Below are 16,332 nucleotides of genomic sequence, written 5' to 3'. Positions count from 1 at the left end.
CTCACTTATCAGAGGTCTTTCATTTACTCCACATTCTCAGGAAAGAGGAACTTTCTTCTTAACTGCATCTTTGAAACAACAGTAGGTTTTTTCCTCTAGGACTGCTACCCTTCTCACATACTGTCATTATTCACTGTCCCACTGAACCACATTTTAAATCCCAAAGACGATGTCCTGCAGGAATCCTTTGCTTAATCCTTATTTGCTTCTAACCAGGTCACCTGATAATTATCAAACACAAAACAGCTCCTCTGTCTTTTTAAGTATATTTGTCTTTTCTACCAGTATTGAGCAGAAAAACTTCTGTATGCTGTAATTCTTTTTCACATTATACCAACAAATACAGATTTTGTCTTATAGTCTTCCAGGGGATAGAAAAATAGCCAAGATCATTTTAGTACAGCTAAACATGTTTCATAGTGTCTACTTGATCTATATTTTCTCTGCAAGGTTTTTTCTTACACAGGAAAAAAATTAAAATTCTCTCATTATATTATATTATATTATATTATATTATATTATATTATATTATAGGTGGCATTTTTTGACCAATTTTGATAAGATTTTGGGAGAGTATAGTGTTTCTTGTGTAGTTGATGGGTCTGAGATTTCAAAATAAGAAGTGTAGATTTTATAGCTGCTAGAATGTGACAAACCTGAACCCAAAAGGAATGGGCAAACAGTCAATTTTTCTTCATCTTAAATTCAGAGACATTATCATGCCTCTATAACAGACCATGATGTATGGATTCCTAACACTTCAGGGAAGTATTAAAATCAAATGTGGATTTGAGCAGGAGGAGAGGAAATATATTTTTGTCATTTTTAAAATATTAAAATTGCCCATGAAAATATTCTTTTGCATAATGTGCCTCATTCTGTTTCTACTTGCTCTTTTTTTTTTTAAAGAATGAGACATAAAATTCAGATATAAATTTATTCTGAAAATGTCACTGCATGACAAATGGATAAATAATTAAGAACTCAGGAACTTCTACTTCACATAACTTTGTGAAGGTCACCTGTCAGCCATCCCTCTCCCATAACTGGATTTTCTATAGAATTCCATATATATAAGATACTAGTGATATCTTGGATAAACTAAAATACTGATTCGCAGAATAACTATTTCATAAGTTCCAGTAGCATCATTTATTACAGGGATGGCCAAGTGGTGCCTGCAGGCTAGATCTGACCTCCTCCACAGCAGTTTTATCTGGTCATTCATGGCATTACCACCAGGGGGAAAAAGGGAGGACTCTGGGTGCTAACTGTGATCACCCATGAGCAACTGTATCTAGAAGGTTGCACAGGTATGTGTGTGTGTGCGTGCGTGCACACGCACACGCACACTCACAATTTGGATAAAACTGGAGGCAGGGGGAGGCAGGGGATGGAATTCGTGAATTTCATTAAGGATCCTCCTGTCTTTCCATCCATGATTTAAGCACTGTTCAGTTTGTGAGGCAAAATACTGTATATGCTGTCTGTTGTAATGATGTCTGAAGAACAGAATTGTCCCCAAGAGCACAGATGGTCTACTGCATCCATTATGAAGGACGAATTCAGGTGACTCTTTCACATGGTGGTTGCCCAAAGCTAGGTTTTTCATCAGTCAGCTTGCCCTTCATTGGTAAATGCTGCGTCCATGAGATAAGAAGGCTTTACTCATGACAGCTGACCTATGGCAGCAATTTCATACAATAAGCTGAACGAAAACTACAAGACCATTTGCAGATGGCTTGTAATGATCAAGTGGGAGCGCCAGTTGTATAAAGTGGTCTTTATGGCATATAAAGAAGGCCACTAGATCATTTCTACTACATCTCAAATCTGTCTTCCTTACCTGATACCTTCTGTTAAAGGAGTCCAGCAACTCAATTTCCGTGGAGTTATCTTCAGGGATCAAGACACAAGGGCACAAATTCCTTGACAAGAAAAGAATTAGACATGGTTCTTCAACTTGGCTACTCATTTCTCTCCCTTTATTTATTTATTTATTTATTTATTTATTTATTTATATTTATTTATTTAAAATATTTCTATACCGCCCCAAACTTGTGTCTCTGGGTGGTTTATAATTAAAATCATTTAAAACATTAAATCAATTAACAATTAAAATCATTTAAAATATTAAAAACATTTAAAACTCAGTATTAAAATTATTTAAAACTATAAATCTAATTAAAAGCCTGGGTGAATAAATGTGTCTTCATTGCCTTTTTAAAAGTTGCCAGAGATGGGGAGGCTTTATTTCAACAGGGAGCTCATTCCAAAGTCCAGGGACTGCAATGGAGAAGGCCCGTTCCTGAGTAGCCACCAGTTGAGTTGGCAGCAACCGCAGGTGAACTTCTCCAGATTATTTTAGCAGGTGGTGAGGCTCATGGTGAAGAAGTTATCTTAAATACCCAGGGCCTAAACTGCTTAGGGCTTTATAAGTAATGACCAGCACCTTGTATTTTGCATGGAAATGTATCGGCAGCTAGTGCAATTCCTTCAACACAGAAGTTATATGGTCTCTCCTAGATGATCCAGAGACCAACCTGGCTGCTGCGTTCTGAACCAACTGCAGTTTCCAGACTAGGTACAAAGGCAGCCCCACATAGAGTGCATTGCAGTAATCCAGCCTAGAGGTTACCAGCAGATGTACCACAGTTTTGAGGTCATTCATCTCAAGAAACGGAAGCAGCTGGCATATCAGCCGAAGCTGATAAAAAGCACCTCTGGCCATCACCTCAACCTGGGACACCAGGAAGAGGTTTGGATCCAGAAGCACCCACAGACTGCACACCTGTTCCTTCTGGGGGAGCGTGACCCCATCCAGAACTGGCAGATCAAAATCATCTCCTGAGTTCCAACCCTGAACAATAAGTACCTCCGTCTTATCTGGATTCAGCTTCAGCTTGTTATCCCTCATCCAGCCCATTACTGCCTCCAGACAGGCATTTAGGGACGTTATGCCTTCTCCTGATGATGTTGACATGGAGAAATAGATTTGGGTGTCATCAGCATATTGATAACACTCTGCACCAAATCTCCGGATGATCTCTCCCAGAGGTTTCATGTAGATGTTAAACAACATTGGAGACAATACGGAGCCCTGAGGGACACCATACGAAAGTTCAGATTCCAAAACACACCATCTGGAATCTGTCAGTGAGGTAGGAGTGGAACCACTGCAAAGCAGTGCCTCCCACCCACAATCCCCTCAGACATTCCAGAAGGATACTATGGTTAATAGTATCAAAAGCTGCTGATAGATCCAAAAGGACCAGCAGAGTCACACTCCCTCTGTCAATTCCCAATTGGAGATCATCCATCAGGCTAACCAAGGCAGTCTCCACCCCATAGCCCTCCTGAAAGCCAGTTTGAAATGGGTCTAGATAATCAGTTTCCTCCAACACCGCCTGGAGCTGGGAGGCCACCACCTTCTCAATCACCTTGCCCAACCATGGAAGGCAGGAGACAGGCCTGTAATTATTTAACTCTGAGGGATCCAAGGCAGGCTTCTTCGTAAGCGGTCTAACGATTGTCTCCTTAAGACACAGAGGCATCCTGCCCTCCCTCAAAGAAGCATTTATAATCTCTACCAGGCCTTCTACAGCAGCCTCCCTGACAGATAGTATAAGCCATGTTGGACAAGGATCCAGACGGCAAGTGGTAGACCACACCATTCTAAGTAACTTGTCCACATCCTCAGGAGTCATGAACTGATCCAGGGTCATCTCATAAGAGGAGCTGCTGGACACCTCGGCATTAGACTCTGTAGTAATTGTGGAATTTGAATCCAAGTTGGCCTGAATATGAGATATTTTGTCCACAAAGAACTCATTAAAAACATCACAGTGAGTAATTGTTGGTTCTAAGTACTGATTCAAGGGAGAAGGGACACACATTAGCCCCTTCATGACCCTGAACAACTCCACCGGACATCGTCTACCTTGCCACTTCAGCCCCCCTAGTTCTTCCATATACCAAGGGGCCAGTTTTGAAGTGGTCAGAGAGGACACTTTGGAGCGATCGTGTCCACTGCCCTGGTGAGTTGATTATTCCAGTTCTCCACCAGAGTGTCGACAGGGTCATTAGCAGAGCCAACACTAAGTGCCTCCAAGGCTTCTTGGAATCCTACTGGATCCAGTAACCTTTTTGGGTGCACCATTCTGATGGGCCCACTGCCCCTGTAGAGGTGGGGTGTGGCCATGAGTCAAACCTTAACCAGATGGTGGCCCGTCCATGACAAAGGGGAAATCACATGAGTCCCCACCCACGGAACACCACCAGAGTGAAAGACCAGATCAAGCGCGTGACCACCAATATGCATTGGTCCCGAGATCACCCGGGACAGGCCCGTAGTTGTCATGGCTGCTATGAACTCCTGAGCCACCCTGAACACTGAAGTCCCGCAGCACCACAAGCCTGGGAGACTCCAATGCCAAACCCGAGACCAAGTCCATCAGCTCAGTTAGGGACTCCGTTGGACAGCGGGGTGATCAGTACATCAACAGAAGTCTCAGTCTATCCCTGGTCCCCAAACTTAGGTAAACACATTCAGTATGGTCAGACACTTCGACAGGGATCCTGGCAAGTGAGATATTGTGCTTGTAGATCACAGCCACTCCATCTCCCCACCCACTTCCCTTCCCCTGCTCCTCAAAAGAGTACCCTGGAGGAAGAAGCCGGGACCAGACTGGGCCACCAGCCTCCCCCAACCAAGTCTCCGTAATATATACCAGATCGGCCCCTTCATCCAGAATCAAATCATGGATAATTGCAGGTTAACTTGCATCAGGGATAAGAAATGTCTAGAGGCCTGAAGTGGTAGTCTTCAAACTACAACTGTATCTGTACCAGCTCTATTTTTTTTTTTTAATCTGCACCAGGAGTAAATGTATTAGAGCTCCTCCCATCTGCAGCTATTTCATTGTGGGATTATTTGCATGCTACCTTCCATAGCAAATTAAATTATCAGGCGGGACATATAATTATAAATCTACCTTCAGTGGGCAAGCTTGCAATCAAGCTGCCTTTCCCTGCCATCCAGGGTACTTCTCCATCCTCCTCCCTTTCACCAGCTCACATACCACACAGCATTCTACAGGTGTCTTGCACAGTGGACGTTGCTTGCATCTTCAAAATGCAAGTTGCACTCTATTGTATTTGTGCAAATGCCGAAATCGTGCATGGGAGTTGCATGATTACATGGTCATTGGAAATAATGGCCTTACATTGGCACAACTCCACTGAGCAATTTTAGTGTTTGTGCAAATGCCCAATGGCACAACTTGTGTTTGGAAGACACAGCAGCATCTGTAGTGTGCAGAACACCCATGGAACACTGCATGGTATGCTGATGACACCCAAGTCTATTTCTCCATGTCAACATCATCAGGAGATGTGGTTTTTAATTGTTTTAAGGTTTTAATTTCTGTTTTTAATGTGTTTGATGTTGCTGTAAACTGCCCAGAGATGGAATTTTGGGGCAGTGTACAAATAAAATAAAATAAAATAAAATAAAAGATAAAATATACCCAGCTTCCACATATGCCTATAACAGTAGAATTTGATTCCTTGTTTGATGCTCCCCAGGGGATGGCCCCATAACTCTTTTTCATTGTGAGAGCTGAGTTCTGGAACAGGTGAAACCAATAAATAAACAGAGTCATGCAAGTAACCATGGTCCATCCCTACATATCTGGGACTGGGAGACAGGACTTCTGGTCAGAAGGAGAGCTGGTCTTGTGGTAGCAAGCATGACTTGTCCCCATAGCTAAGCAGGGTCTGCCCTGGTTGCATATGAATGGGAGACTTGATGTGTGAGCACTGGAAGATATTCCCCTCAGGGGATGGAGCCGCTCTGGGAAGAGCAGAAGGTTTCAAGTTCCCTCCCTGGCTTCTCCAAGATAGGGCTGAGAGAGATTCCTGCCTGCAACCTTGGAGAAGCTGCTGCCAGTCTGTGGAGACAATACAGAGCTAGATAGACCAATGGTCTGACTCAGTATATGGCAGTTTCCTATGTTCCTAAGGCCTGGTTTTCAGAGAAGTGTAAGCCCCAGAACCTCCATTCCAATACCTGTTGCTGGACCTCTTTCCAATTCACAAATTACTGAACAGCTATAACTCTTTTCACACCATTGGAAACTGTGTAGGCTGATAGTGTGCAGGATTACACCACTGCCTTCACTTCTATTCTCCATGTGCTCATTGGCTCTGTGTGTGCATGTTTCACTTAACAGACACTGCACACAGTGCTGTTGAATGTGTGTAAGTTGGGAACAGTTACAGAAACAGTGGGCATGATCTTGCTTCCGCTCCACAACTTCAGCCAACATGGTTTTCAAGTGTGTGAAAAGGGCTTATGTGCTGTGATCTGAAGATTAGCCACTCATTTGTCTCTGCTGCTGTTCGCTCATTACACATTGATCATCCCCACAACTTCCACAAGTCACTTCCTCTCCAGTCACTTCCACAACCTCGTTCCTAGAATGACAGTCCCGTTTGATGAATGGAGAGCATTTCTGCCGTTTCCAAAGTATGATTGCCACTGATGTACTGTCTTTCTCCGTTTCCCTTGCAACTTCTCTTTAACAAATGTCATTGGCTGCAAGTACAGGCTTATCACAAGATTTTAATAACTAGACAAGGGCTGGGACAAGAGCCTAAGAGATTAGAGATGAGTTTCTCTGATCCCTTGGAAAAATGATTATCTCAAGATACCTGTGACCTTTTCCATCCTTCCCAAATGCCCTGATTCATTGTGTGCAGGAAAGAATTTAGAGGTTAGAAAGGCAAGAAGAGTAATCATTCTGGATTCAAGCCAAGTACATTGTGATTTATATATGCTCCGCATATATGAAATAGCATCTCTGCCAATGAAATGCATTTAAATGTATGAGGCAATAAAATGGAACATGGTTCTCAGACAACCTGTACCCCAGAATTGTCTTTAGCATTAACTAATTTCCTTTTGCACCGGCTGTTATTCATTATGAACTATAATCCAGGACGTGACCCAATGGGCACTGTTTATTCTGCTGGAAGCTGGAAGTCAAGATGATGAAATCTATTCTCTTTGAGTTAGTTCAGACATAACACCAAACCATTTGGTGTAATAATTTTGCCTGAGCTGAACAAGCGGAGAAGGAGTCTTGGACTCCCATACTCTCTGTTTCCCTCTCCTTTTTCATGTGGCAAGTAAATTCCTGCCTCCTTTCCTGGTTCATCTGAACTGGACAACTATGGTTTGAGCCTCTCTTGAAATTCAGAAGCAGAAATCAGGATCAAACTATGTTTTCTGATCCTGAGTTGCAGGGCAACTGCAAACTATAATTTAACCGGTCCATTCAGAACAGCAAATTATATTTGGCTTCAAATCAGGAATGGAGGCAGGGAATTGCATATGTGAGGAGAGATGGGAGGAAGAAGGGAGAGGAGCCTGAAGCTCCTTGCCTGCTCATGCATATTCTACCAACATGGTTTGGTGTTATGTCTGAGCCTGTAGTGGCTTGTCCTAATGAGCCAGACGGGCTCCGAATGAAGTGCAGCTGCCTCTGGTTCCTGGCAGCCCCAGTGGTCTTCTCTCTCCCATCCTGCTCTGCTCTGGTGTTAATGAGAGCTTTAATGCCTACAAGCTCGCCATTCGTCAGGGAGTGCTGTGCAGGTTGGTTAATCATTGATATGATGAATGGCCAACCTGCAGGCAATGCAGCTCTTGTTAGCGCCAGGTGAGCGGGATGGGAGAGAGAGGTACAACAGAGCTGCGGGGAACCAGAGGCAGCTTGCTCTGGTTGCTTTGGCACCCCACTTGCTCATCAGGACGAGTTATGAGTGGTATGAGCCACCCCTTCGATTCTATTCCTACATTGTATCATTGTATCACTGTATCACATGGGCCTAAGTTGCACCCAGGGCACATGGGCCTAAGTTGGACCCATAAGCAAGGCATATACACTTGGGAGGATGGGATGCTGCTTCCTCACTCCATGGATTTTTGAGTGAACCAGTCCCTTGCAGTTGACTGTTTTTAAGGAAACCCATTCATTCACATTAAACTCAGTGCAAACAAAATCTGAAGTATTCAGTAAGAGTGTGTGTGTGACTGCCGATGTGCAGATGTATGTAAGTTATTTCGAAGATGGCATCTCATCTTGCCACTCTAGACATTTTTTAAAAAAGAATTCTAGAAGTCTCCCAGTTTTTCTCCAACAGACTATTTCACTCTGTGTTTTGGGTGCCATTTATTTCCTGATACACCCTTAAAACAGTAAAGCCACAAAATGCAAGACTGGCATTTCTAACATTTGTTTGACATAATAGTGTGTGTACGTGACTGCCAGTGTGCAGATGTATGTTCCAAGTCTGTATACACACAGTTACACAGAAAAACTGTGTTTTCCTGAGTTGACAGAAGTGCTGAAATGTAAATTAATTTCAAACCTCATGATCAGTCTCGGGCAGTAAACGCTTTTCTCCAGGTATAATTTCCTCAGAGTTGTTATGTGAAGGATTGTCACCAGGTTCACAAAGGTTCGAGGGACCTGACAAGAGGTAAATGTAAAATGAAGCAGGCAGTACTAGCTTCACAACATCTTCAGAAACATCTCCTCTGATCCAATCTGCACATTACCTGTTGTATAGCTAAAATTACTACTGAAACAGTGTTCCCTCTAGCAGGGAATTCTAGATATTGTTGACTACAACTCCCATAATTCCTGTCCAAAGGCCATCGCAGGTGGGGATGCTGGGAGTTGTAGTCAACAGCATCTGGAATTTCCTTTTAGAGGGAATGCTTATTTATTTATTTTTTGTTTGTTTGTTATTTCTCCATGTAAACCTCCCTGAGCCATTTTTGGAAGGGCGGTATAGAAATCGAATGAATGGATGAATGAATGAATGAATGAAGCATCTGACTTCATTCAAAGGAATCTTAAATTGTAACAAAGGGTGGCATCAGAGGGAAGCCAGGTAGAACAGAGGCCTGAGGGCCCAGACCCACCCAGTTGACTCCCAAAGCCCTTAAAGACCCAGTCTTTAGGAAAGGCATCGGCTAGTGCTCCCCACCATTACCCAGTCAACTACATCAATGGGATCTGGCAAGCTTACTGGGCAATGGGGAGCAGTAGCAGATATTCCTTCAGTGGTGGAACCATTTTAGATTTCCCATGCAGTGTTGGAGAGGTGGGGTATGGGTAACCTAAAATGGTACCACCACAGGAGGAGGAATATCTGCTGCTGCCACGGCTAACCACCAATGCCCAGGTACGTTTGCCAGGACCCACTAGGGAGGCTTCCCAGCTGGCAGTGGGAAGCAGTAGAAATCCCTCCTTCAATGCTACTACCCACAGCAAGAGCAGTAGTGCTGAAGGAAGAGCATGCATTCACTGTCCAGTTGGCGTTCCTGGGTACTACAGGGGCATCTGTCCAAGCATCATGTGAGGGAGAGGCCCAACTGCAGTACAGAACTTTGCCCCAGATCCCCAAAACCTGGCCCCAACACTGACTGCAGCCTGTGGTTACTCTCTACTCTCTCTCCCTGTGTGGAAGATATGACAGCACAGTATAGTGGTTAGAGTGTTGGACTACAACTGGGAAGACCCGAGTTTGAATCCCCATTCAACCATGAAACTCACTGGATGACTCTGGGCCAGTCACGTAGCTCTCAGCCTAACCTACCTCATAGGGTAATTGTGAGGATAAAAATAACCATGCTCCTCAGAGGAAGAGTGGGATATAAGTGTAAATAAATAAATAAATAAAATTCTAATTTTCTTGTTGCCCACATCTCTTGCTAGGCTCATGTTCTTTCACCCCCTTAATTCAGGTTGAAAAGCTCTTAAGATTTTAAGAACTACTCTTAAGTAGTTCTTAAAATCTTAAGTGTCATTGTATTCACAGGGAGGAAGATTATCAAAGCTGGGTCCTTCCACATAATGGAAGAGGCAGTACTATGCAATTCATAGACCCTGCACTCCTGCAGAGAGCACTTTCACAGCCAAGACCAAGAAGCAGTTTTTTCAGTGATTTGAGATCCTTGTGTCTTACCAGAAATAAGACAGGTTCATGTATGCATGATATGGAGTGCATAAGAAAAACCACACACCATGCTATGCAAGAACCTCCTTAAACATGTTCACAATGTGCAATCACTTTCAGAAGGACAGTGAAGACTAATTTGTTTAAGTGAGCTTTTTAAACCTTGTATTTTTGTTATGATGTCACTTGTTATCAATGTATTGACATTTTATTTGCAGATAAGCTGTCTTGACTCTTGAGTGTACTTCAGCCCTGAAAAGTAGGGTATGATTTTTTAAAAAAAAAATGCAGATCATTTGGTCTGTGCTTGAATTACAGCAGAAGGGCTTGAATCACAGCGGGGAAAAGGTACAAGATCCTTTCACAAAATCTATAAGTCCATCTGTTTTCACCAGATCATGGTGCCTTGTAGCTAAGAAGGCCATCATCAGTGATAAGGGGGCCAGGCCAGGCCATTCTCTCTGTGCTTTTATTCACCTAAGTGTATGTTTCTAGGCATGCATTCATTTAGGTTATCTATCTATCTATCTATCTATCTATCTATCTATCTATCTATCTATCTATCTATCTATCTATCTATCTATATGTCTCTAAGATGTACCCATGGCTGATCCCATGTGTGGCAGTTCTCATGAGAGTTCGTGGGCAGCTGCCAGAAAGCCATGGGTACAGGCAAGAAAATGGTAGTGGCAGCTGGCTGGATGGTGGGGAAAGAATGGTGGTGAGTGGCTGCCACCAGGCAGAGAAAGCAGCAGGTGGGCAAGAAAACTATGGTGGCAAGCAGGCAGCAGAGAGGGCAGTGCAGCCTCTCTCTCCGGCCCGCCTGCCAGCCAAAAGGAAAGATGGCCTAGCCCGTTGGGCGGAAGAAGGCAGCCAGCTGGCCGGCAGGCAGTGGAGAGGGTGGCACATTCCCTCTCCGGCCTGCCTGCCAGCCAAAAGGAAAGATGGCCCAGCCCACTGGGAGAAGAGGCAGGGAGGAGAAGTGGCGGCCAGGTTGCCCGACCACCAGGAGAAGCAGTGGGGAGAAGAACAAAAAGATGGGGGGGGGGGAGACAGGGAGAACTAGGGGCACAGATGCTCTGCGCCAGGTCAGCTAGTTTCTTTTATTATCTTGAGGGAAAAGCAGGACAGACATTCTATTAATAAAACAAATATGGTTGCTTCAGTTAGTCTCTAGAATAGGTTGGCACAATTTGTGAGCCAACAAGCCAAATGTAGCCTATCAGCAATATCTGGCTGCCCACCAGGGGCTCCAGGTTTTGCTACTTGCCTGTAAACTAGAGGGGTTGTCAATAACCTGGCAAGTCATAGTACATGGCTGTGCTACCACTTGTGGTTCAAGCAAACTCTAGAGCTAGTGCTAGAAATTCAGCTTCTTGTTCATCTTCTCTCCCATCATTCTCAGCCTGGAGGGCAAAGTTGCCTTTAATACCTCTTTATGGAGTATGTCCAAAGCTGTCTGTATATTGTTTGTGAAATTTTCAGGGGAATAATGTACCTGTGGAAAGAAAAGGGTCATGGTGAGTTTTGTGCACAATGTCCAGCTCATAATCTGTTCCAGTTTCTTCCCAGCAGTTTTACAATTTGCGCAGGGTTGGCAGGGGAAAGCTTCAATTCATACAAGTGCACAGCTTTCATAGTGGACATAATGAGCATGCCTTTTGTAGTCAGTAATCAGAACCTGAATACAAAGCGTCTTGTGAGAAGGCACCCCTGCTGAGTTAAGCAAACTCCGTGATAGGACTGGTTGTACAGACCTATCAATGCAACCGCATAAAGCATCATCTTATACCTGTGTTGCACTGCAGACATTTAGGGTCACAGTGCCATGTGGAAATACAAAACCTAATCCTAGGTGGGGATCTCAAGAAAAGAGACAGATTTTTAGTTTTGAAGGCGAGTAACGGCACATAAAAGCGTATATAAAGACAGAGCAAAGCTTTATGCATACTTCAATACATACACAGAGTTTCATCCATGTGCTTCATCACCCTGGACAGCTCCACATGTGCATGGAGTTGCGCCAGACACTAACATAAATGAGGAAGCACTTGGACACGCAAGGGGTGGAGCTGCATGTGTGCACAGGAGCTTTCCCATGAATTAAGAGAGCCAATAATCAGGCTTCAAATAAGTTAAAAACAAGAACCAGGAGAAGCACAATATTTATGTGCCACCCAAATGCTTCACAATCATAAACCCAACCACCAAATGTCCACCGAAATATAAAACTGTACTAACAATTCTGAAAAATATACTGATTTGGTGACCATGAAGGGAAAAAGTTCCATAACTGTAAGACAGTCATAGAGAACACCTCTCTTTGTGCCCTTGACAGGCTCATGGTGCATACAGGGTATTTTTAAGAGAATGTTCGTGGCTGGTCTAAAATACTGCAATAGGACATAGGGGAAGTGGTAGACTTTTAGATGAGTTATGTTCATCTAAAGTATCTGGCATAGTATGTGTACAATGCTTGCCTACTGATAATCAGTTATCTAAATGATAATCAGTTATCTAAATATTTGACTTAATCAGCAAAAGGTTATCTTTATAGTGAAGTAGCAACAATAAAGAAATAAATGGGAGTTCTTGAAGATATAATTTCACATGATATCAGCCTCAGGTTGAATGACCTCTAGGTCCCCCATAGGGATTGAGACATGAACATATGGGCTGCTTTTTACTCCTCCCGCCACCACCACATAGGCATAGCTGGGGAGAGGGGGCCATGTTCACCCCTCTCCCCAGTAGCGCCTCAGAGTGAAGGAGATAATGAAGAAAATAGGGAGGAGTTCAGCTGGGGGGCCCCTCAGGAGCTGGAGGCACCCTCAGGAGCTGGGGCCCCCAGGTTCTTAGGACCCATCTACTCAATTATAGCTACACCCCTGCCCCCTGAAATTGACCCAACTATGTGCCACCATTGCCCTCTCTGAAATAGGTGGCAGGTAACAATGGCTGCTATCTCATATCAGTGGCTTCACAGCACATGAGATAATGATTTGACAGAGTCAGCCCGTGACATTTTGCTGCCTGAAGTGGGGCACCAATAGCATGCCTCCCCTTTCTCTTTTTTCCTATTAAAATCTCACTCCACTTTCCCCCCTTCTATCAAGTCTCTTCTCCTTCCTTCCTCTTTTGGGAAGAGGAAATACACTGTGGTGCTATTTTGCCTTCCTTTCTTTGCTGCCCATCCATAGGGAAAGTGCTGGGTGAACTGCTGCACTGTCCCTGAGAACTGGCCCACAATCTGTTGCCTGAAGCAGCTTGTTTCACCCTGCTTCATGGTAAGGCTGGCCTTGAGCAGACTCAGTCAGAACCACTTCCAGTCTATTAGGGCTGTGAGAAGCTTTGGTGGCTGATTCACTTTGGAAGATATTTAACCCGATTTGTCTACTGGAGTTTTGATTGAGACAGAGCACTGGATCAAATCTGAGTCAAAGCAACCATAGCTGAATCAGGCCAAAGCACTCCCACCCGCCACATCACCTCACCTTTCTCCGCTGATTCCTGTATCTACTTACTGGACATAGGGAGGAAACAGGGAAGCATCTTTACTCCCATCAGCAAGGGAGCTACAGCTTCTGTGGCTTCAGTTTATAAAATATTCTTAAAAGAATGTTTTTCCTTCTTTCTCTGCAGTTCTGAGAAAGGTACAGGGTACTTGGGAACTGTAATCTTTTCTGGGGCTGCAGCAGCAGAAAAGACTACAGTTCCCAATAAATCCTGCAGCTTTACCAGGACTGCAGAGGAATTTTTTTTTTAAACCCTGTCAGAAGCCATTTTAAAACTGAAGCTATGGAAGCAGCTGCTCCATGGCCACAGCGAATAAAGATAAAGCACAGCCTGTCCAGTCTCCTATCTTGATCCTATTAAGTAGTACAGAGGTTGTGGGAGTGGTAAGGAAGTGAAGTTTTGGCCCTGAACTGAAGCAACCACTTTGAAGGCAGGCCAAAGCAAAGCCAGATCCACACACCCCCATGGTGCCAAATTGAAATAGAAGCCCCTATGAAGTGCCAAACATTTCCACACACAATTTGGTGGCCCCCCAAATGAATAGGTGCTGCTTCTCACAGTCCTACAGTTTACATCCTATAGAGATCTCAGAGCTAGTCCCAATACAATCCTTTGCAGTTTCATCCAGAGAAAAAAGGATGGCAAATGCAGTCTACTCCAACATTAAAACAATAAAAAACGTAAAGGACAGACCCAATGCACATATAATCACATGTATCCTAGGGAACATCTAAACAATTACCACTTGGAAACATCCAGGGATTCACATTCAGATATACAAATAATCCTTGTGGTAGGGGAAACATTTTAAAATGGTGTTTGGGGAGGATTGGTTCTAATATCCCAGAAACTTACAGGATCGTCACAACATCTGCACAAGTCATTTCCTCCTATGAAAAGTGTTATGATCTTCCAGTCTTCCTGGAGATTTATTTTCTGCATTCAAGAAAAACAAGAGGAGACATAATGAAAAGCAAGAAGGAAAAATACTTCAGCCTTAAAAGGATTAATTAAATTGCTCTCCCAGGGCACGGTCAGCTTGTTCTTTTTTATTTGTACAGAACCTAGGAAACCAAGGTAGCAAACCTACAGCAAGTCTTTCTGTGCCACACAGCTAGGTAAAATAACAGACCGCAGGTGCATTTGCAGGGGCCTAGCTTGAACAATGGCCACAAAGCACCAATGCTACTACGGTTTTATCAAGGGGCCTGGTTGGATACAGGTGTATTAGTCCTAGTCACACATTATGCTCAACACCCGTACAATGAGTGTACAGTGTACACAGGTACACATGACTTTAACCCTACCCTTCCCTCCACATCCCCAGTACAGATCAGGTCCTCACCCATACTGTTTGCTCTGGCAGGTGGAGGGGGAGGGCGTGCTTCCATTGGCTCCAATGACAGCTTCCCACTCTCAGGGCTAACAGCATGCATGAGTGGTAGGGAGCTGGATTGGGACTGGGGCAGAGGGTAGAAATAAGGTCTCTCCCCCCACTGCTGCTGTGCTCCCAATCCAGATTGGTTTCTGCCACACATGCTGCTTACAGGGTGTGGGGGGGGGGATGCTATTTTTCATGTAGTTATTCTTTCATGCTCATGAAAGCCTCCTCATCTCCAGCAACTTTTAAAAAGGCACTGAAGACACATTTATTCACCCAGGCTTTTAATTAGATTAATGGTTTTAATTTTTAATGTTGGTTTTAAATTATCTTAATGTTAATTATCTTCATGTTTAAATGATTTTAATTGTTTAATTGATTTAATATTTTAAATAATTTTAATTGTAAACTGCCCAGAGACACAACTTTTGGGCGGTATAAAAATATGTCAAATAAATAAACAAATAAAGCAAGCAAACAAGCACGCACATCATTGTGAATATTCCCTTGAAAACAATGGAATGCATTGAGAACATCAATAAGAGAGACATACCAGCCCCATCAGTTGTTTTTCCTTTTTTCCTGGGTATGGTTAAAGCCCCCATATTCCCCACAACCATTCAAATTCAGGCCACCCCCATGTGCTGTATATAACATGCCAAGGCCAATAATGTGATCAAAGTCATGCCTGATTTGGTCATTTAATAGGTCACTATTGAGAAAATACGGTGGTGGTGGTGCTAGTGCTGCAACAGCATTGTGACAGCAACTTCCCTCCACTTCTGAATCTCCATCCTAAAGGTCTGAACCCCTTCTCCCCACCCCTCATGCTTTGCCTTATGGGATAAACTACTTAAAAAAATAATAATAAAAGCCCCAAATCTCATGACATTACTTACAGGATCTGTCTTCATCAGCTCTATTAGTTTTCTAACCTGAGCTGGGACATGCCTAGATGTAAAGAAGGACAACCCATTTGAATTTTGAGAGGAACATGACCATTGGGAATATGCTGGTGCAGAGAACAAAATTCAAATGTACAAGGCTCAATCCACAGATGACTATATACAAAACTACTGCATTCAGCTAAATAGTGTATGGAGTGCTTTAGTGGAAATACAATAACTTCTTTATATTACCTTTAGAATAAGTAGCATCTGATGACTGCACATTACACTAAGCCAGGGGCGTAACTATAATAGGGCAAGGGGAGACAGTTGTCTGGGGGCCCACTGCCTTGGGGGGGCCCCCAGAGGCAAGTCACGTGACTGACTCCCCCAGCTGCACACCCGCCTGGGCTTCCTTCAGTTGTTTTCATCCTCCGAAATTGATGTGAGTGTTGAGACCTGGAGCTACCAGAACAGCATGTCTTTCTCTAGCACCATTAAATGACTTGCATCGTCCAC

General features: G+C 43.7%; 1 protein-coding gene and 1 long non-coding RNA gene across 4 annotated transcripts in view; one reads left to right on the top strand and one right to left on the bottom strand.

Moving 5' to 3' along the window:
* The window catches only part of PLB1 (phospholipase B1), a 158,223-nt gene that overhangs the window by 104,956 nt on the left and 36,935 nt on the right, over nt 1–16,332 (bottom strand). For all 3 annotated transcript variants that reach the window (XM_053306297.1, XM_053306290.1, XM_053306307.1), the window contains 5 exons: nt 15,826–15,877; nt 14,401–14,481; nt 11,462–11,527; nt 8,434–8,534; nt 1,847–1,928 (listed from right to left, as the gene is read on the bottom strand). In XM_053306297.1, the coding sequence (XP_053162272.1) occupies nt 1,847–1,928; nt 8,434–8,534; nt 11,462–11,527; nt 14,401–14,481; nt 15,826–15,877 (382 nt within the window). The remainder of the gene's footprint in view (nt 1–1,846; nt 1,929–8,433; nt 8,535–11,461; nt 11,528–14,400; nt 14,482–15,825; nt 15,878–16,332) is intronic.
* Nucleotides 1–16,332, top strand: part of LOC128349656 (uncharacterized) — a 64,419-nt gene that overhangs the window by 34,704 nt on the left and 13,383 nt on the right. The window lies entirely within an intron of this gene.

The sequence above is a fragment of the Hemicordylus capensis genome, chromosome 1, assembly GCF_027244095.1.
Source record: "Hemicordylus capensis ecotype Gifberg chromosome 1, rHemCap1.1.pri, whole genome shotgun sequence".
NCBI classification, from domain to species: Eukaryota; Metazoa; Chordata; class Lepidosauria; order Squamata; family Cordylidae; genus Hemicordylus; species Hemicordylus capensis.
Note: the sequence above shows the minus strand (reverse complement) of the source record. Positions and strands in the feature narration are given on the sequence as shown.